This window comes from Jaculus jaculus, chromosome 9 (genome assembly GCF_020740685.1).
Source record: "Jaculus jaculus isolate mJacJac1 chromosome 9, mJacJac1.mat.Y.cur, whole genome shotgun sequence".
Classification (NCBI taxonomy): Eukaryota; Metazoa; Chordata; class Mammalia; order Rodentia; family Dipodidae; genus Jaculus; species Jaculus jaculus.
This window is the reverse complement of record NC_059110.1, coordinates 43,006,622-43,030,192: the sequence shown is the minus strand read 5'-3', so window position 1 is coordinate 43,030,192 and position 23,571 is coordinate 43,006,622. Positions and strand designations below refer to the sequence as shown.

General features: G+C 36.7%; 1 protein-coding gene across 1 annotated transcript in view; it reads right to left on the bottom strand.

Moving 5' to 3' along the window:
- The window catches only part of Trdn (triadin), a 444,085-nt gene extending 420,935 nt beyond the window's left edge, over positions 1–23,150 (bottom strand). The window contains exon 1 of the mRNA XM_045159783.1: positions 22,877–23,150. Within this exon, the coding sequence (XP_045015718.1) occupies positions 22,877–22,898 (22 nt within the window). The 5' untranslated portion in view covers positions 22,899–23,150. The remainder of the gene's footprint in view (positions 1–22,876) is intronic.
- Positions 23,151–23,571: the final 421 nt, after the last annotated feature.

The window sequence follows — 23,571 nt, the reverse complement described above, 5'->3', positions numbered from 1 at the left end:
CAATAATATACTTCTGGTCAAGATGGTATATGCATAATCACATAGAGTTCCAGGGGTGAAATCAGGTAAGAAGTGTAGGGATCTGGTACTAGTAGGTCCAAGTGGATCAGCTCAAGGTGGATATGGGGGTGCACACTCCGGAATCTGCCAATTCCTATGCTGTCAAGAAGGACACTAGCCCCTCACACTGGGAAGATATTCTACCTAACTGAGGTATATGAGGTAAGTCTGGCAGGGTTGTCCCTTCACCAGCCTTACCCCTGACCTTCTGCATTCACATAGGGGAATAACCCGCTAATCAGGTACACACAGTGTGAGAGCCAGGGTCTCTGCTTCTGCCCCACCCCATGTAGCACCTTGCTTGCAAATTTGGAGGGCCCCTCATACCCTGTGCAGGCAGGTGCCACAAAACCCATGTTCCAGAAAGCCCCCAAGCTTGTTTCCACCCTGAATGCACCAGGTGGATACCCCACACCCTGAACCTCCTATGATACCCCACCACCGAAGCCAGTTGGGGCTCCCACAACCCACACCACACACCACATACCACTTTCCCCAACTTAAGCCTCTAGTCTCATCAGATCTTTCAGGCCTCAGCCACTTCCTCTGATCACTAGCCATTTCCACAAACCAAAGCTTCCACACCAGCCAACTTCACAGACCTGGGGTCTGACCTCCTCCACAGACCAGATTCTAGACCTCCTACTGCAGTTTTCATATCAGCCACCAGCTTAGGGTGCTGGCACATGTGCAATATCTACAACATCATCCCACTCCAGTCTGGTTGAAACCCAAAACAAACGCTTTCTCCAGATCTTACAATGGCAAATAATTGCTTCCCCCTTAATAAAATAAGACTTTCACCCCAAAATGTCTAGACCCCAAGGCAAAAAAAGAAAAAGAAAGAAAACAAAGAAAGAAAAAGTCTTAAAGACAACAAACTGAAAGACTCCCCCGAGGTTGCCTAGTCCCACAGTCAAAGCCTCCAGTGAAAATATAGAGTAGACAATAGAAATTGAATACCTTCCCCCATAAAAAGGAGAATAAGCTATGTGACCCTGACCATGTAAATTAATAAACTGGAAGCAGTTCATCCAAAAACCAGTGACTGCATAAATGAAATTGAGAGGATAATCTCCTACAGCACGCAGTTTTTGTCACTAGGTTTAACTTAATTGAAGAAAACCAGAGAGACCTCAAAAGAGATAAATGAATTAAAGGTGAGTCAACAAATACAAGATCTCAATAACTAGCTGCTTAAGATTATTGAAGACATGTTTAAATGCAAGAATGAATTCCACAAAGCATCAAGAAAAATCAGACCATGACCTGAAATTGGAACTCAACAAAGGGATGGATACAATATAAAAACAAACAAACAACAACAACAACAACAACAAAAACAGAAAATAAAAATCAAATAGAGATGTAAAAGCCTCTCTAGAAACTCTCACTAAGAGAGTTAATATATAGAGGATAGAATCTCAGATCTGGAAGACAAGACAGAAGAAATTTATTGGGAACCAACAACTATGATGTGTTCCAAATTTCATGTGAACAGAACATGTGGAAATTGTGGAACACGCTAAAATGACCAAATGTCTAGATTGTGGATATACTAGAATGGAAAGAAACTCAGGCCAAAGGCATAGAGAACATATTCAACAAAAGTATTGAAGAAGACTTTCCCACTATTTCAAAAGAGAAACCCACCTAGGTATAAGAAGCTCACAGAACTCCAAGCAGATAAAACCAAATAAGAAACTCTCGAAGGCACACCATAGTTAGAACCCTAAAGAATGAAACAAAATGAGAGTGGTAAAAGCAGCAAGAGAGAAACAATTCACCACATACAAAGACAACTCCATACTAATTGTGTCATATTTAAAACTCAGGAAGGCTTGGAATAGAGCATTTCAAAGTCTAAAAAACTGTAGCTTCCAACCCCAAATTACTGTACCCACTAAAAGTATTCCTCAGAATAGATAGTGAAAGGAAAACCTTCCATGAAAAAAGCCAGCTCTATGATATGAACACAAGGCCAAACCTACAAAAAATGCTTCAGGGAATACTGCTCACATAAGAGTTGAACCAACCTCAAGGGCCTACAAGAGGAAGAACATGATGATCAAAACCAGAGCAGACATGAAAAGGTTCAGAGCCCAAGAAAGTGGCATACCCCATAGAGCCTCCAACATGGCAGGGATTAAACCCAACCTCACAGTTATGACTTTAAATATCAATGATCTTCACTCACCAATAAAGAGACAAAAGTTAACAAGGTGGATCATAAAAATGGACCTTTCCATCTGCTCTCTTTAAGAAACTCATTTTACTGCTAAGGATAGACACCTTTTCATGGTGAAAGGATAGAAAATTATTGCCCAAGCAAATGGAACTAAGAATAGGCGGGTGTGTGATATTAATATAGACCACATCCTATCAACAAGATATGAAAAGATAGCTGACTACTAGGCAAGAGATGAACCACCCCTTACACTTCAGCCAGGATCCAGGTGAAACCACAGAGGAACTGGTGAGATGAGCAAGAGTGCTGCTTCCATGGCGAGCCTGACAGCCTGTGTCAGACACTGAGAATAGCCAAAATGTACCAAAGAATAAATCCAGAAGCTTCTAAATGCTCAATACTATAGTAGACTTAAAACACACCCACCATGGTTCAGGGAAATTTTCAGAAGAAAGTAGGGAAATATTGTAGGGAGATAGTAAGTAATAATAAGTAGGGAGATAGGGGATATCCAGAGTTGTTGCCACTCCTCCCAATGACTGACTGCTCTCTCACAACTCATAAACCACAACCACATGATGAATACCAGCAATCCCACTGAGGAAGGCCCTTAGTGGAATTGGGGAGGGGGTATGGCGGAGGGAAAGAGTGGTACCAACCCATGAAGTCTCCATACCAACTCTCTACAAAATAAAAATAAAAAACAAGACTCATTTACTTTGACTTTGTTTGAAACTTTGTTCAAGTTAATCATAGAGATATCTCACATTATTCATAATATACATAATTATATTTAGAAAAAAATGCATTGAATATAATCAATGCTAGTTCTTTCCAGAAAGGATACTACTTGCAATCCTTCTGCTTCCATTTTCTGAGTGTTGGGATTAAGGTGTGCTCCATCATACCCATCTTCAAGCATTTTTGTTGTTTAAAGCATGAAAATAAAATTCTTCATTATTTGCATCCCTTTTAAGACCTAACCATTCGTACAATAAAATATTATTAAAAGATAACACAAATGTTCTTAAGGTATTGTTAAAATTGAAATCACATTAATACCACATGTGCAAATCAAGTAAGTTGGCTGCTCCCACATAACCTAGCATTGTGAACCGTTTTTTGTAAAAAAGCCACATTCTTTTAAAGTTCCGATAAAATAATAATCAAATGTCTTTCTCATATTTGTTCTTTCTTTTATACTGTTTATTGGTTATTCATTTCAGTTGAATAACTGAAGACTGATATCTAAAGTAGAGTTATTCTGTAGTCATAGCATCTTAGGATCTTCCTTCTCAGCAGCATGCTCATTGGAGGTGCTTGCTAGAAAAGGAGATATTCCAGCTCCACCCAATCCTACTGAATCACAGTCCATTCATTGTCAAGAGCTCCAAGTGAGTCATATGGAAATTGATATGTACGAGGACTGAGTCTAATAAAATTTAAATTACTTTCTGCTTGGAGCCTTCCACCATTCACAGAACATATGAATGTTACCCTATGACACAGCTTTGTCTTTTGGAGCTTTTTTTTAGTCTTTTTTGCAACTTCAAATTGACAATTTTAACCTTGATCCAAAATATGTCAGATATAAACATATAAAATAAGATATAGTTATAAAACTAAGCTAAAATGAAAATATATCTATATGCTTAAGGACTTATATTAAGGGTTTATTGTTAATTTTTGTCTGTTTTTTCAAGATAGGGTTTTATTCTTACCCAGGATGGCCTGGAACTCACAGTGATGCTCCTACCTGAGCAAGTACATGGCTAGGATTAAAGGTATGTGCCATCATGCATTGCTACTATTATAATTAAAATAAAATGTTTTTAATATTTGGTTTTAATTATAATTGCCAATGAGGACTTATAACATTATTACAGCATTTTGGAGAATTGTGAAATATTTTCTTAAATAATCACAAATAGAAATATCAAACTTTTTCTCTTTCTGCCTTATATAGTACTTTACATGTTGTATAAACAATTTTATTACAATAAAAACTTTAATTTCATATTTTGTTTTGTGCATACACAACTGTGTATATCTCATATTTATTCCTATGAGTTGATACTAAATACTACAAACAAATGATTTCTCACTATTTACAAATTTTATCCATTGTCTATCAATTTTTCTGTTGAGCATATTTTCCTTTAATATTTGTCAATAAACCTATATCTGTTTGCATTCTGCCATGGACATCAAACCAATTTTTGCCTTCTCTAAAACTTAACTTTTATTTACATCCTAATTTTTGTTTCCTAATTTTTGTTATTACAACATGTTAATGAAGTACCTTTTTAGCTTGTCTGTGTCTCACCCTCTCTCTGTCTCTCTCTCACTTACTCTCTGTAACTTGTCTTATTTAAAGGATGTTTAAGCAGAAAGATTGTTGTACAAGCTGAAAATCTATAGGAAGCTCATCCAAGAATACAGGAGAGGACATACTGAAGAGAAAGTTTCATATCTGAATATAAAAGACATTTATTTTCAGTTGAACAGTAAGTAGAGGGAACATACATTCCCTCATCTACCTCCAACAGATCTGATTTCGCTGACATGACTGTGAGTTCCAAAATTTCATCTCTGATCTGATTGTTTTTTAACTGCAGCAGAGTCAGTTTTCAGTCAGCAGGCCCTTCTCCAGTGGAAAATGTACGTGGCTTCCTGGCATAAAAGTAGAAATGGTGAATACTCACTTCAAGGAAGGACAAGCTGTCCTGGTCTGAGAACTAGGGACTTTTTAAAGAAGTATACTTTATAGCCCTCTAAAAAAAGTGAACAAGATGTATCATATATTATGTCTTGATGATAAATACATTTCCATGCCATTCAGAACAGAACAAATTTCAATCCCATGTTTCTGAAAATGTTAACTAAATTTTATAGATGAAGGTTAATAGTATTCATATTAAGAAAGAATAAATATAAACTATAACCTGTCTTGAGTTTTCAAATACCTGTTTGTGTGTGTGGAAAATACCATAAGAATAAAATGAAGTGACTAATTTCACACAGAGGGGGAAATTTAACTTCCTGGAAAATTTAATTTCCAGGAAGAAAAGTAAGCATACATTGCTGCAAAGCCAACCTCATTAACAGGAATCTATTATACATTGCTGATAATGAGCTCTGTGATCGCGAGGAGTCCAGTTAAGCCTCAGATTCCTTCTTATGCTAACTTAAAAATCCAAGCACAATGGGCTGGAGAGATGGTTTAGCGGTTAAGCGCTTGCCTGTGAAGCCTAAGGACCCCGGTTCGAGGCTCGGTTCCCCAGGTCCCACGTTAGCCAGATGCACAAGGGGGCGCACGCGTCTGGAGTTCGTTTGCAGAGGCTGGAAGCCCTGGCGCGCCCATTCTCTCTCCCTCTATCTGTCTTTCTCTCTGTGTCTGTCGCTCTCAAATAAATAAATTAATTAATTAAAAAAAATCCAAGCACAAATATCATCTATTTTCACTTATATTTGTACAACTGGAGCAAAGAGTGAAGAAAAGGGCTATAGAGGCTGGGGAGCTAGCTGTGCCTGGCTGAAAAATAACAGTATGTATATCTCCATCTGACCATAAACAGGAAAGATTTTCCACTGTCACGGCCTCATGTGTCAAATCAGACATGCTCAGATAATACAAGGTAATAATTCCATTTTTAGATCTTTATCATAATCTTCTAGTTGTTTCCTTGTGATGAAGTCTCTCACTGAATTTGAAGCTGCCATTTTGGGTCAGACCAACTGACCAGTGAGACTGAGAAATTCTCTGGCGTCAACCTCCCATGCCAGACTTTTTATGTGGATTCTGGGGTCAAATGCAGACCTCAGCAGGTCTTTCAGACCATCAAGTTTGTGCAGTCATCTCCCAATCCAACAAAATTTTTACTATTCTCCATCAGTTGGCATGTTCACGTATATATCCTATGTATGTACCATTCTATGTAAGCACTGTTCTCTCCTTAATCATTCTCAAGGAAACAAAGTGTTGCTTAACAATTATGGTCTACAGATATTTTAATTGAAGCACCCAAACCAAATAAGCAAATGCTTATTCATATTTGGATAGTCTCTTCATGGTCCAGTACTCTCAATTGAGAAACTACTCCAGAAAAATCTATTAACATAGGAAATATATCTTCCTGCTTTTCCTTGTTTATTTTTCTTTTATTTAATTGTATAACTTCAGTACCTAGACTATTTTATTAGAATAGCTAACATTTCTTAAATATCTTTGAATAACTAAATGAACAAATGTATTGATGAATGAATGATATAATTGGAGTAGATCAACTATTGTATAATTGTCTGGCATCCAATTGATCCTGGTTGAAATAGTCGTATACAGAATAGATTTCCATTATTAGTTGAGTGATGTAGTGTTGTAGATTTAGTTTGGTTGCAAGGTGCAAGATGGATCAGAGACAATAAGGTTAAATTTTTAGATAATGTATTTGTTACCTGTTGAATCATAACAAAACATTCAAAAACTTAGTAGCCCAGAAAATTGTATTTTTTTAATTTTTTGTTATTTATTTATTTGAGAGAGAAAGAGAGGGAAAGAGGCAGATAAGAGAGAGAATGGGTGTGCCAGGGCCTTAAAATTGTAATTTTTAAGAGTGGGGGAGGTAGGTCTTGTGTCTGCTTCATGCTTCACCTATAATAACTCTATCTTGAAATGTAAGATCTGTTTTTTAAGCTATCTTATTCACTTAGCTAAAATGTTGGTGCTGCCTACTGGCTGAAAGCTCAGCTGAGCACATGCTCCATAGCTCTGTGTCTTTCATTATGGGCCTTTCAAGGATGTGTGTACTTGTTACAGGTGTTGGTTTCAAAAGCAATCATCCCAGGAGAGGAATGAAAGGACATGTATACTTTTCATTTAATCTAACCATGGAAGCCATTTCCCTGTACTTTTTTTTTTTTTTTTTTTTTTTTTTTTTTTTTTTTTTTTGCAGTAGGGTATCAGTCAGTCTAGCTCAGGTGCTCAGGTTGACCTGGAATTTCCAGGCTGGCCTCGAACTCACAGTGTTCCTGTGTGTACTTCACTTTTTGACACACAGGCAGACACACAGGACCATCTGGTGACAGGGAGTACAAATAGATTGTACGTTGCAAGAGAAGATGGGAAGTAAAGCTACAGACACCCTTGAAAACTACAAACTGCCATTTGTAGATGTCCAAATATGATATCATACATAGGATAAGAGCAGAAACTAAGGATAGAGAAAAAGAAGAGTTACAAGAACTGGAAATTAATTACTTAGCTAATAACCAACTGACTGGAGGAACTTTAATGAAATTCAACACACATTTAATTCTTGGCCTCCATCATCCAATGAAACAGCTCTATTTTTCTTTGATTTTGTTATTTATACCTTCCTCTTCCCATTGCTATGAAAACAATCATGATTGTAGATGAAATAAATCTACCAAGAAAATTTATCATTAATAGTGTAGGTAAATTTTAGGATACTATACTACATGCAGAAATTTGGTCTTTATTATCAAATACTTAGAAATATTGTTATCCCATCTAGTTATAATATATATATATATATATATATGTATGTATGTATGTATATATATATAATATGGCTACATATATTGCTATATGCATACTGCAATCTGTATTGTACAATGCCCTTTAACAGTGTGACACAGTGTTTTCATTCAGCCTGTATACATACTCTTATGTGGTTTGTCATCTCTAGATGACTTATAATGAACAGAATATAAGAGATACTTAAATAGGCATTATCTTATATTGATTTTTTCAGGGAATAATGACAAGGAAAAATAGGCTGTGCATATTTAGGACCAATGGAACATTTTCAAATATTTGTCTGTTCTGACTGACCTTATTCACACAAGTAGAACCTCTAAATTCCGAATTGTAAGTTCACTATATTTGCCACTCTAGTACGATCCCAGGTAATGCTGATGCTGCTATTCTGAGGGCTTTGCTTTGTGAATCTCTGATATAGGAGATTACAATGTATTGGACATTTCTAATACTGTCATAACTATAATTCCATATGCATTCTTAAGAAACAGAAAAGTTATACTCATAAACTTCACAATTTTCATATGCAAATTTTCCTACTTTAACGGTATGCAAATTGTGAATGTAAACCCTTTTTTAAAATCCTTCTTTCCTCAGTGACTGAGGCATACTTAGGCTTTCCACCTAAAAGAATTTCCCTTCTACTTAATTGGATTATTTTTTTGAAATTTTAATAAAGTAATTGAAAATAGAATATATAAAAGTATGTTTCTAAGAGATCACCTTCTGAAAGACAGGGAGACATTGATTTACACTCAAGACAAGTGGGTGTGTCCGGCTGGACAGATGGCTTAGTGGTTAAAATGCTTGCTTGCAAAGCTAAAGGACCCAGGTTCGATTCTCCAGAACCCATGTAAGACACATGCACAAGGTATCACATGCATCTGGAGCTTGTTTACAGTAGCTGGATGCCCTCATATGCCCATTCTCCCTCTCTCAAAAATAAATAAATAGAAAAAAAAAAAAGAAAAGTAAGTATGGAAGCTCAAGTCACTGCTTTCTGAACGTTAATGGCAGTATTCTAATGTATTATTAAAGTCCAATGAAAGGGGCTAAATATATGGCTCCATGGTTAAGGCACTTGCCTGCAAAGCCTAATGACCAGGGTTCAATTTCCTAATAACAACTTAAAGCCGGATGCACATGCATCTGGAGTTTCCTTTGCTGTAGTTGGAGGTCCTGAGCTGCCCATTTGCATGTTCTCTCTCTCTCCTAGCAAATAAATAAATAACTAAAAATATTTAAAGTCCAATGAAAGATTATGCCTATTGAATAGGTCAAGAAAAGGAATTCAAAACAATAATAACAAAACAGGAGCAAAATAAGGAAGTGTTTGGCTACACTCACAGACTCACAATGCTTTTAGAAAGTGCAACAAGGTGTAAAAGCCCAAGACAATGAGTGTTTTCATCATTAAACAAGTATTCTCCAACAGCAGCAGGAGTCTGGAAGATAGAACTTATGCTTGGCAATTAAGAAACATGGCTGTCACTAAATATTGTTGAATAATCTCATGTTTATGCCTGCTTCTACCTGTCAACTTTTGAGTTGTTGCCTAAGTCACTATGAGAGAGGATTTCCTCTTATCTCTGAAAAGTACTTGGTATTATACTATTCTCATACTGGTCCTCCAAACATGGGACTAGGTCAATTTCTTCTAAAAAATAAATTAGGGCATTTCTGGTAGATAGCCACAAAGTTACCCTTTCTTGTTTTTCAATGAGATTTAAATTATATTAAATGATAGTGTACAGATTACCTAATATGAGTGTCAACATGACTTTTTCCTACTGAAAGTTTCTTTTCATCCCAGGAAATTCTGGTGTGAAAGAAATAAGCAATGACAACAAAACCACAGAAAACCAAAACTAACAAGAATGGGAAACAATATTGCATCATTGATAACAATAGCTACCTGCTCCCTACTCAAAAATGTTCAGTGAATAAATCGCGACATTCATACATTGAAACACTAAACAGCAAGAAGAACAATGCTAACTATAGAGACATACAAAACATGTGACCCTGACATCTAGCATGGAATTAATGCAGCAAGACAGAACAATACATGTTGGGTGACTGTAGTCATATAAGGAACAAGCTGGGCAGAACTAGGCTGTGTTATTCATAGGATGGAAGGTCATAAATGATAAAGCAAAGTAAAAAAAAGCTTTTAGAAAGTTTACAACACTCAGGGCTGGAGAGATGGCATAGAGGTTAAGGTACTGGCCTGCAAAGCCAAAGGACCTTGGCTTGATTCTCCAGGATCCATATAAGACAGATGCACAAGGTGGTACATGTGTCTGGAGTTCTTTTGCAGTGGCTGGATGCCATGGTGTGCCCATATTCTCTCTCTCTCTCTCTCTCTCTCTCTCTCTCTCTAATAAATACATAAATTAAATAAGAATAAAAGTGAAAATTTAGAACACTTGCTTCTTCTGGGGATTGAAGAAATAGAACCCTGATGGAGAAGTGACACCAGAGTGAGTTGGTATATAGCAGACACATAGGGATTGCTTCAGGTGTGAGAGAAATAGTTTCCTGATAGAGGTGTTTGCTATATGGATGCTAATTTCATCATTTCTTAGTAAATGGTGTATAAATACTTGTGATTTAGATGGCTTTTAACATCCATATCTTTATTAAATTATTAAAGACAATATTTTAATTCCCCCATACAAATAAATGATAATAGATACATATAGATTCACTACAGTTATAAATGGGTTGACATGTTGCTTAGTCCCCTGTTAATATGCATATTTTTTGTTTTATGTTTTTGTTTTTTTTAATAATATTACTTTAAATTAAAAAAATAAAATATAAAGTGTGGTAGCTTGAATACCTGCTCCCCAATAGACTGAGGTGTTTTATTAAAACTTAAATTTCCTGATGCCTGGCTGGAAGAAGTGTCACTGGGGGTGGGTCTGATTTCTTACACAAAGGTAAACAGAGAATTCTGATCTCAACCTGGATCCCTGTTGTTCTGCTGTCCATTTGTGCCTGCTTGTGTTGCTGGCTGTTGGTGGTGCTTCTCTGCTTGGAGTTATGAATGGGAGCCAGTTTCTTCCAACATCTGATGGAACTTCCCTTGGATCTTTAAGCTTCAAATAAATCCCCTCCTCCCCTCAACTGTGTCTGGTTTGGATGTTTATCCCAGCAACGTGGATCCTTCTACAGCAGATACTAATAATATTTCTTTTAGCACTGAACTAGTGAGAGATGGCTTTTTGAAAACCAAGTAAAACCAAAGTATTGTTCAAAAATCATGGTTTTCTAAGTCCTCTACACTTTCAAATTTGTGTCTAGTTTGTCCTCTAATTCAGTGTTACCAAAGGGCTTAATTCTAGATGAGTTCTTACATGTTGGAAAAGTGTGTTTGTGACTGTGGTAGTTTAGGAAAGGAAAAAGGAAACATTGGAGCCACTCTAGATATGTGTTTTAAAAAACATGTCAAAACAAGATTACTAGCATCAAGAAATATGATCTACCCTCAAGTTTGTGACCAAATTTCTCTAAAACTACTACATCAATCAACTATGAAAGGTACTGTGTTTCTCTACCCATCAGAGATGCCCCATGGGTGCTTCTCCTCAAATTATGCTATCACTTCTCAACTCATTAGGCCAAGGGCACAAAAAGTTATCTATCACCTTTCACTGAGTTTTCTCATGGGATAAAGCCCGTTGGCTTGTAAATATCTTTGTCATATATGTCTATCAAGTGAGCATCCTTTTTTTCTTTCTTCACTATAGAATTTTCAAGAGCAAATCAGGAAAGGCAAATAAGATTATGTTCCAATAGGATATTTTCTGCCTCAAGTAACTCTAATCATTGTATTAGATGATGCCTATACTTTGCATGCTAACTCTGTTCTGAAAATATTATATAACCTTAATACCAATCTCAATCCTTTTTTTTTTTACCTTAAAATAACTTGGTATCAAATTGGAAGAATCTAAGACTAAAATAAATTTCTCATAATTAAATATTTTAACCCAAGTTCCTTCAAAGCTGTGCTATTTAGCAAATGTGCTTATCTTTGTCTATGTTACTGATACTAACTGGAGATTTGCTTTGCATCCCTGTAAAAGAGCTTCAGTGTATGGTGAGGATTGCTGCTATACACTAGTCTTGTAATCTTGGCAGCACATCTTATGACAAGTTCTCCCACTCCAAATGTCAAAGGAGTGTGTCTCCTCTAGCTATATACAAAACTCAAGATAGAGGGCTGGAGAGATTGTTTAGTGGTTAAGGTGCCTGCAAAGCCAAAGGACTCAGGTTCAATTTCCCCATACCCAAGTAAAGCCAAATGCACTAGGTGGCACTTCTGTCTGGAATTCCTTTTCAGTGGCTAGATTCCCTGGCATGCCCATCCTCTCTCTCTCTCTCTCTCTCTCTCTCTCTCTCTCTCTCTCTCTCTCTCTCTCCATATATATATATATATATATATATATATATATATATATATATATCTGCCTTTTTCTCTCCCTTAAATAAATGAATAAATAAATCAATAAAATATTTTTTAAAACTCAATATCAAGATATCAATTTATGGAAACATAGCTAATTATTACATGAATTAACCTGGGACCTCTAGGTTGTAGGAGTGCTATGTTAATGTCTCTGTCCTTTTCAAGTATGTTTCTATCATTCTATTTGCAAAGATCCTTCAGCTTTTACTGAGGTTCTCTTTCTTTATGGCAGCTCCTGTCACTGACACTCTGATTTCATTTTTCCCTTGCTTGTAGCATTTCTCTGATAATCATGTCTCCTAACAACTGACTTATTTGTATGATGTTGATTCTCATTTTCTAATTAATTCATGTGTGTCATGTAAACTTTTTAAAATTTACTGGCGAGAAATTAAGGAATCTTACAGTGTTTATCTATAATTTTGTTTATGTTTCTTTTGGGGACTCAGAGTCCTGATATAATTATTGACACAATTATCTCATCACCCCTTATGGACCAGATTCATGAACATTTCACATTACATTTTAGCTCCAGAATTAAAATAGTAACTGAAAATATATAAATAAGCATGTAAGTCCATACTTTTTTAAGATATCAGTAATTTTGTTCCTATTCAGCCACAGGCATGCTGGAGTGGTAGCAGGAAGATGAGACACTATGTTCCAAAACACCTGGCATGGAGAGCCCCTGTCAGTCAGAATGAGAAGCCTCTACAGAGTGATACAGTGAGCATTAACGCAGTACCTACAAGGTATTAAATATCCAGAGTGGACTGGGCAGAAACTGAGCAGCTAACCAGTCTATTTCACTAGATGTTAGCCAAAAGCTTAAGAAGCTAATGTGGCCTACTTAAGGCAGGCAACTCTCAAAGTATTGCTTCATGTAAAATTCACAATTAGCATAAACAAAGCTTCTAGAGAGTTCTACATTAACTGCCTTTATCTGTTGATTTCTTTCACTTTCTATTCAGATCTTGTGATGCATATTGTATGACCACAGTCTCTGCCCTTTGTTTATTAAAGGGCCTTTCCCAACCATCTTGTAAACCGTCTCCCCTTGCTTCAATGTTTTGTGTAGTGCCTTTATAGGACATTCTGACAGGACCACTAGCTAAATGCATCAGTTCTCATAATACCAGAGCAACACAATTCATTGTTAGTCTGAGGAAATGTGTCTAGTGATTGTCTGTGTGATGCTTTCATTTGATCATATTTTCATGGATTGGACATGATGCTCCTACATGTTCACTAAGCTCAAAGAGGCATATATACAACTCAGTAGCACAAATGGAGGTAGAATTCATGGGAAAACACCAAATGAGGAATTAGATATCATAGTAAACAACTGGCAAGAAATGAGTGAGGGGTATGAGACACCAGCTTTTTCTATGGTACAGTAACAAAAACCTTAAACAATAATAGAATCTTTAAACCAGGATATTTTTATCCAGTTTCTTAGTCATGTTAGCTGTATGTTGGGTATCCTAAAACTTCATTTCATAGGCTGCTAGTGATTATCTATCTCCTGCTTATTTTAAATTTAATTTAATTTAATTTTTTTGTCTGCACCTCTAACTTGAACAAAACTACTCATGATCTCTTGATTCCCTGGCCAACCATTTCACCGTTCTGACAATGCCATATGCACTGCAAATAACCATGACATTCTTCCCTTGTTTCAGATATTCAGGAAATTTCAATGTGTGCTTACTAGTCATGGGAATTAAAAACAATTTCAATATATCACTTAACTAAATTGTACAATTACAATTGGAATCATATAATTTTCATATCTATCTACTCTTCATTCTCGTCATTTTTTTTCCTTTTCTTTTCAGGCTTGCACTTCAACTACACTGTATATTGGAGGCAAAGACCTTGCATTATTCATCTTTGTGCCCATAGTATCTATTGACTGGCATTTAGCCTGGTACATAAAAGGTACAATAATTTTGCATGCAAATGAACCTCTGACATGACACACTGCTTTAAAATTTCAGCTCTACATTAATAATGTCATTATAAATATAACATTTTGTTTAATTTTAGTTGAAGGTAATTGGTATTTCTCTTGGTGTAATGCTTAACGCTTCTGTACATTTAGACTCACAAGCTTACTATAGCATAGTCGCTTACAGATTACGTAGTGCATTCTTTTCCCCAGGCACTCACATATAAAGTAAATAAGAATAACCCTGGTCAAAAATATCAGCTCTACTGCTGAATGTCAAAGTGCCATTTTATATATGACATTTTTTCCTTGATATCATATCAAATGTTACCTCACATATAGTGATGCTTTTATTTTAAAAGGGAACAATTACTTTTTCAAGGAAACCTTGGTAGAGTTGTATTACCCACAGATTCATCTGTATCCTTGGCATTATTAAAATCAAGCTTTAACAATGCAAAATTTTCCCTTTCCTTTGTAGTTGCTTTTTTTTTTTTAACACTTTCTTCACCCACATCAGAGGCAAAGAAGGATGTTACAAATGAGGACCAAAGATAAACTATTTCTCCAGATGTGTTCTAGCCTAATGCTATTTGAATAAAACCACGTTTCTCCCCACAAGGAGCAAACTGCTGAATGAAAATCGCCTTCGTTCGTATCGATTAAAAGATTGTACCTTTAACTTTCATAAGAACATGTTTGCCAACCCTAGTAAAGATAACAAATTAGAATATATTTAAAATGTAAGTATTTAAATGCAATATTTAAAATATATTGTCAGGTGGGTTCTGTAGTTTCTGGGGAAATAGCTCATTTACATACCAAAGAATCTTTCAAAATTGTAAATTCTGTATCTTTGACAGCTTGACTTCAGGCAAGGAGATGTGGAAATATTTGATATTTAGAGTGTAACTTGCTGGCATAGAGAAAAATAAGACTTTATTCATTACACATTACTCATTTGGGCTTCTAAGAGTGTTTCCTATCCCTGCATAACCCTCACTCATTTGGGGCAATGCATGTCTATGTGACACTAACTAAGCAATTCTTATCAGAAACTGGGCATGCCACTCATGATAAAGCAGGAGGAAACCAAGAAGAACAGGGAAAAAAAGACCTCTCAAACAGCCTAAACTCCATAGACTTGATAGTGCTATGTTTATTAATGTACACTTGCTCTAATTTATTCCTTTTTTTTGTTTGTTTGTTTGTTTTTTTGAGGTAGGGTCTCATGCTAGTACAGGCTGACCTGGATTTCACTCTACAGTCTGAGGGTAGCCTCAATCTCATGGCGATCCTCCAACTTCTGCCTCCCGAGTGCTGGGATTAAAGGCTTGCGCCACCACACCATGCCCAGCCTAATTTATTCTTCTTAAATGTGTTGCATTAGATAACATGCATATTTTATATATTAGCTATGTCCCAGAGAATTTGTATTTAAAGAAATAAAAGGAAATCATGATTTTTAATTTTTTCCGAGATAGGGTCTCACTCTAGCCCAGGCTGAATTCACTCTGTATTCTCAGGGTGGCCTTGACCTCATGACAATCCTCCTACCACTGTCTCCCGAGTGCTAGGATTAAAGGTGTGAGCCACCATGTCTGGCTAATCATAATGTTTTAATATAGGTTTGAAGTTTTGTCTCAGCAAAACTCTAACACCAACATCTTAATTAGAAAATACAAACTGCCTATGCACTCTCCTCTCTAATTGAATATTTAACCTAAAGGTCAACATAAAGGATTTTAAAATTGCTTAGTGTCTGTCTTATGTTTCTCTAATATTAGATATTTGTTAACTGATTAAAAATTAATGCAAATGGCATTGTAAACTTGCAGTCTACATGGATGCCTAAATGGTAACTATTGTAGCTGAGTGGCCTCAATTCATTTTTCCATTGAAAAAGAGGCAGAAGTTTGAAATCTGGTTGTAATGAAGACAAATGTAAACATGAAACAATGAACCTATAAAGCTCATACACAGAATAACTTTCATGGGTAGTATGTACTGATGGAGTGCAGAGTCACTATCCCAGACAATATAGTTATAGGACAAGCTTCTTAGTGGAAGCAAGGAAGGCCTGATACTATGTAGATAAATGCATCATGGATATTTTTGTTCAATTCTAAAAGTATAACCTGGCCTGAAGAGATTGCTTAGTGGTTAAGGTGCTTGCCTGCAAAGACCAGAATCCACATAAGCCAGATACACAAGGTGGCATATGCATCTGGAGTTGGTTTGCAGTGGCTAGAGGCTCTGGCATGGCAACATGTCCATATATATATATATATATATATATATATATATATATATATATGTGTGTGTGTGTGTGTGTGTGTGTGTGTGTGTGTGTGTGTGTGTGCTTAAAAAATATGACCTCAGTTTTACAAACAGCATAACTCCTTTTTTTGATATTTGGTTATAATTAACTAAAGTTCTTCCTATAATCTGTGACTCATTACGTGAAGCCTCACAGACTCTCTAGAGCCTGTTTAGAAAATGTGGTTCAACAGAACTTACATCTCAACTTATCACTTGGAATTCCATCTACTTTCTAGTGAAAGCATGGGTTTCAGTGATTTTTTTTTTAAACATTGTGTATTTGCTTTCTCAAAGAACTGTAGTGATTCTTTCTGATTTTCAGTGAAATATATACTGATGCTTCATTTTTCCTAGTCCGTCCCCCCACCTTTGGGTATTTTGAGGTAGGGTCTCACTCTATCCCAGGCTGACCTGGACTTCCCTATGTAGTCTCAGGCTGGCATCAAACTCATAACGATCCTCCTACCTCTGCCACCCAAGTGCTGGGATTAAAGGTATGCACCACCATGCCCTGCTCTTGGTGTTCTTTTTCTAAATTTAATTTAAACTATAAAGAAGATTGAGAATTTTTAGTGCAAACTTACTGGGTTTGTGTGACAAATGATTTTAGTTGTATCTATGGCACTTTAAAGTTTAAAAAATAATTAAGTATTTTAATTATTTTCAAGCGTGGGGGGAGGGGCACACCAGGGTCTCTTGCCACTGCAACCATAAAACAAATGCTTGTACTACTTTTTGCATCTGACTTTACATGGGTGATGGGGAATTGAAGGCAGGCCAGCAGACTTTGTAAACAAGTACCTTTAACCATTAAGCCATTTCCCCTGCCTCATTTGTGTTATTTTTAAGAGATTTTCATGCAAGTTTCTTCACACTTAATGCCTATTGGTAAACAAAATGTCCTGCCATAGCATGGTTTAGAATGATTTTTATCCTGTACCACACTGTCTTTCATGTTTTTTTGCATGAATTACCTTTCCATTCCAAAGTAAATTACCCTCCACCTATTGGAGGGCAAAAGATAACTTTGCTACTTAATATCACTAATTAATGTCATTAATAATTTTGAAAATTAAATGAAGTTAAAAGAGTACATCCTAATACATAATTATTCCTAGCTTACTGCTACAAACATAAGCTTCTTTAGGACTTATCTTTTTTATTCATATTTAGCCTTTATTAATAAAAACAGAAGGTTGGTTCAACTTAAGGAATAATTTGCACTTAAAAATGTGGTGGACAGCAGTTCACTGATGTTTGGTTATAGGAAAAGTAAAATTTTTGTTTGTTAAAACATTTTATTTATTTGACAGAGAAAGAGGAAGAGAAAGAGAATGGGCACACCAAGGCTTCCAGCCACTGCAAACAAACTCCATATGTGTGTGCCCCTTGTGCATCTGGCTAATGTGGGTCCTGGGGAATCGAACCTGGATCCTTTGGCTCTGCAGACAAATGCTTTAATTCTAAGCCATCCCTCCAGCCCAAAAAAGTAAATTTTTATTCAAAGTTACTTCAATAAACACATTAACTGTTCTTAGTAACTATTTTTTATGGGAATACTTAAATATTTACAGAAGTAGAATAGCATAAGCAAAATTCCTCACACCCATCAGAGCCTCAACAAATTTACCTCATTCAGTCATGCCCCATCACACCTCATGTACTTGACCTTTTGGAATACTGTTTAGAATTACAGGCATCATAGTATCACCTCATCTACATATATGTAAGTATATGTAAGTCAAAGGAAATTTAAAACACACCCACAATGTAGTCCCCAAACTAAACACAGAAGAGTTCACGAGCGTCAGCTACCAGAGTTTGTCAAATTGCCAATTATTTCATCAGAAATTTTTGAGTTTGTTTCCATTCTACCTAAATAATACCATCCACTGTGGCAAATTGTTTTGTTTTTAATGTTTTCTTCTAATTTGTTATCTCCAGCAAGCTATTTATATTATTATTCCCAGGGGCTAGTTTATTTGTACTGTAGTAGGTCTATGACCTGAATGATGGATGCTCCTCATTCTTTTATTTCTTCAGAAGTGAAAACATTTATTTTCCTTTTCCTCCCTCCATTCTTTCTTTCCTTTTTTCTTTTCTTGTTCCTTTACTTTTTTCTTTCCCCTTTTCACTGTAAGAGTCAGTTCTGTCATTTTGTTGTCTGATTCATTAGATTGTGTCAACAGCTGTCCTTTGGGGGCTTTTAGGGCTTTTATCTTTCCTTCAACATATTGCCTCCAGATGAAGGATAAGGAAAGGAAAAAGCCTAATCTCCTGATCTAAAAAGAGGTGTGCTTCTCCCCCTCATGGCCCTTCCCCCCCAATTCCCTGGCTTTTCAAGGTGGACTTCATAATGTGGATGAATGATTGCATGGGCCTCACAAGGAGGAGCTCACTTGCCTGGGTGAGGAAAGTAAAGGCCTATTTATAAGACCTTAGTGTTGATTAAATCTGCTCTAGTCTTGTTCACATATGGTTTCTACCTGGTATAGGTACCCAACAAGCAACAAGCGATAGCTGACTACCCAGAGTCTCATAGAGCAAGGGGCCAAACTTACCCTGGCTCTGACATCAGACCTGGATGTGAATCCTAGCCATACCTGAGACAGCCAAACCAATTCAGGCACATTTCTTACACTGCCTTTACTTCATTGCCATATTCTATGAGCAGAAGCAAGAACAGTATCTCTTTCACTTTCTGTGAGGATTAAATGAGCTAGAAGCAAGTTTAGCACATGCTCAACATCTTATGACTTAACAGATTGAGTTGCCATTATCACTGTCATTATCTTTATTACTTTATTATGACCACAATCAAAAGTGTTATTTCAGGGCTAGAGTTATAGCTTAGCAGTTTAGGTGCTTGCTTGTGAAGTCAATGGACCCAGGTTTGATTCCCCATTACCCACATAAGCCAGATGCACAAGGTAGTGCAGGTGTCTGGGCTTCTTTGCAATGGCTAGAGGCCCTGGCATACACATCCCCTCTCTCTCTCTCTCCCTCTCTCTCTCTCAAATGAATATTTTTTTTAAAAAAAACCTATCATTGCCCTGAAATAATTTGGTACTCAGCTTTGTCCAATGCTGCTTTATTTTGCTCTATACCTGAGGCACTATTCTACAAAAAATTTCTAAACAAAATTCCCTTTATTTCATCAGATAAAATTGTCCAGCTTGTATCATGCAATTGAAATGTATTTGAGATCAATAAGGATTGTCAACACACCAGACCCTGCAGGTGAATGCACACTGGTATTAGCCAAAGGAGACATGACAAATCCTCTAATTAGAAATGATCATGGAATAGTCACAGGATCAATGTGAGTCTAGGTTTCCAGGGCATCACTCTGGACCTTACATTATTAAAACTATTCGGTTTTTTTTTTTTTTTCTTATAAATGAATGAGAAAAGTGATTGCTATATGGTGTGAGGCTAATGCAGTACTGATATGTCAGTAATTTACCCAGAGGGAGTCGACAAGGGAATGTTGTTAGGTCAGGACAAAATGGAGCCACCAGAGGACAGCAGGAGGGTGACAGAGACATAAGGAAGGGGGTCATCCACATTCCTCAGGGAACCACCCAGCCATTTCCTTCCTTGCCTAACAATGTACTAGGTCTAGGTTTCCTGCCTCCTTATCTCACACCTGGTCACTGTTCTGGTTTCACACCCTAGCTATTTCCCTTCTTCACTTTCCCCCAACTGAAGAACTCTATATAGCCCATTATCTGTTGACTGTGCCCCACTCTTGAGAGTCGGTCCTGGCAGCTTGTGTTTTTCCTGAATAAAAGCTTCCATCTTGGGGCTAGAGAGATGGCTTAGTGGTTAACTGCTTGCCTGTGAAGCCTAAGGACCCCGGTTCAAGGCTCGATTCCCCAGGACCCACGTTAGCCAGATTCACAAGGGGGTGCACGCATCTTGAGTTCCTTTGCAGTGGCTGGGGCCCTGGCGCTCCCATTCTCTCTTTCTCTCTATCTGACTCTTTCTCACACTGTCTGTCACTTTCAAATAAATAAATAAAATAATTTAAAAAAAAAAAAGCTTCCATCTTTGCCTCAGAGTGGTGTCCATGGCCTTTGTCACTCCTGAACCTTACAAATGTAACAAAAGAAAGAGAAATAACTGTAGGCTGAAGCAATAGCCTACACCAAGGCCTGTACAACATATACCTTTTATGTAGTATTAGAGGGGAAAAAAGAACTATGGAACTTGAGCAGAGCTTGGGAATCACACAAACAAAATGGAAAATGTGTCACAGACCAGTGTGTAAAATACTTTTTAAATAGAGATAATGACTGTACTAACCATAAAAGTTCATTAAGTTTGCAACATAATTTTTTTTCTGAAAAACGCTGTATCATTTCAGAAAAGAAATAAATTCATTACTTATGCTGAGACAATACAGAAACTGTGAACTGTGATGACCAGTCACAGTAGTAAAGAATCATCACCCAGAAATTATAGGTGGCTTTTACTTTATTTATGATTTATTCCATTGTTTTTATATGGGTCTCTCCAGAAGGTATTCTACAATCGTTTTAAGCTCCCTAGTGGAAAAGGGCAGAAATAAAAATTCTATGATAAAACCAGCAATTCTGTTATAAAAATGTGCTCTGAATCAAGTGTAAAGGTAGGCCAAGCACAGTCCATAGGGAAGCTAAAATGACTTGGCCAACTGACCACTTGAGTCAGCTGGCAGACAGGCCTTGAGCAGAGGAGGGCAAGCATGCTCATACAGATCTTAATAACTTGTGCAGGAATAAGCAAGATGTTTTTATAGAGAGTTCTCTTCAAGACAAACTTAAAGGCCAATGATACAAAATATCTATGGAATAGGAAAAACACTATTTATATTTGGTTAGCAAATTCCAAACTAAAATTGGTAAAGAGTTAATCTGATATCCTGTAACAGAAAAGAAAAAAACAAACAAGTTATAAGGGAGCTGACTTCAAATCTTGGCTATGCTGTGGTATTGAATAAGTCACAGAATACTTGAGTCACAGGTTCTTTTACTGTAAAATGACATAAAAATGCTACTTTGTTGGATAGTGTGAAGTTTCAGAAAGGAAATACACATAAAAATTTCAATGAAATTATCTAGTAAATGTAAGTCTTTCATTAATTGTTGTTGTTTGGGGTGCTAGACTAATTTCTGCATGGTAGGTAGAAGGAAGGAAATTTTTCTTATAGGTATTGACCAAAGTTATGCAGAAGAAATCATTGTGTCCATATTGATTTCTACCTCAAAGACAAAAATCACTTGTTGCTATTTTTCAGTGTGATTCAAAGCAAAACAGCACAGCATTCAGCTTGAAAGTTGTCAAATGTACCACCTGTCTATGTTCTTACAGCTGTCAGTCAGGCTTGGAGATTTTCTTATAAAATTTTCATGTTAACTTGAACTGTATTCTGTAATTTTTAAATGAGTTCTTTATTAAAAAGGGGAAGTGTGTGTGACTGAGTGTGTGATGTATGTGTGTGAAAGACAGTGAGAGGGAGAGAGATACTTTGTTACCAAAGTCAAATAATTTTTGAAAAGCATTTAACTTATACTCTATATCTTTTAAGTATAAGCAAAAAAAAACCCAAAAGCATTTGTCTTAATATGAACATAATTTACTATATAGAGAAAAAAATGAAAAGATTCAGACTTCTTACAGTTAATTTCTTTAGTTTTAAGTTTTGAGTGGTCTAAGTATTTATGAAATTTCCACCTTGTTTTAGAGCACATTGATAGCAAAATACATAGAAATTTATACTTGTATATTTAATTGCATTTGATACACACACACACACACACACACACACACACACACACACATAAACACAGACATATGGGCACTTGTATATTATAGCTGGAAAGAGAAAATAAATTTAAGATTCCAATTTGTAAATATTATAAAGCCAAATTCCTCAGAATCTTATTTTCACTCAAAGCATAGCATATGATATTTTGTTAATCATGGTCTTCAACCTCCCAAGCCTTGTACTTTTTGCTAAATAAGAATCAGCCATCATGGTTCATGACTGTAGCTATTTATAGAGAGGTGTGGGTGACAACTGTTACACTGCCGAAGTCTTTGGAATAACAAAGAATAGCTTCCACATGCAAAATTCCAGAGAAATCTCTTCTCACTCCCCCAACATACAGATCTGGCAGCCTGTTGGGTCCTAATCTCATTTCCCAGCTCCTGTCTTGAATCACTGAACAAATGATTACTGAATGGAGCGGCTCCATGGCTGCCTGGGGAGTCCAGGTGGTCACTTTCCGCGCTGCTCCCCATACACAGCTCTATTGACAATGGAAGCAGTACCTTCGGCAGTGATCTCAGTCATGCTGGCCGGAGAGATGAAGAGTCAGGTGAAAAGTCTCTGTCGAGTGGCCCTTTGCAGACTACTTTAGTGTTGGAGAACTCGGGTAGAGAGCTCGTGTTAAAAGGTGAGGGCTCTTCGTTTGTTTTTTCTGGCTGTTCCAGCTGATTTCTTATGGTCCTGTTGAACTTCGCTTCTTCCCCACAGAGTTCTCCCCCTGGAAACAACCTAAGCCCTTTCCAAGCGGCACTTGTGGCTCAGCTAGAAGTATCAGCTTCGAACAAAAATAGCCTCATCTCCCAACGACTCTTCAGCACTTTTTTTTTTTTGGAACCCTAGAGGAACACACACACACACACACACACACACACACACACACACACACACACACGAGATTTTTAGCCCTAAAGGGAGAGGCAAAAAAAAAAGAAAAAAGAAAAAAAAGAAAGCCTAAGTATCTAAAAAGCACTGGCAAAGCCCCCGCAGTGTGTCTAAGATAATTACAGAGACAGGATCGATGTCAGAAAGCATGAAATAAAGAGTTGAAAGTAATCTTATCCGTGAGAGCTCAGATTTATTCTTAGTGCCCTTACTACTCAGAACATTCCTCTCTCCCTTATTTGGCTTGGGAAGGGTCTTGTAATGTCTACCACAGGCAAAGGGGAGGGCACTCTTCAGTAATTTTCTCAGACTTGGA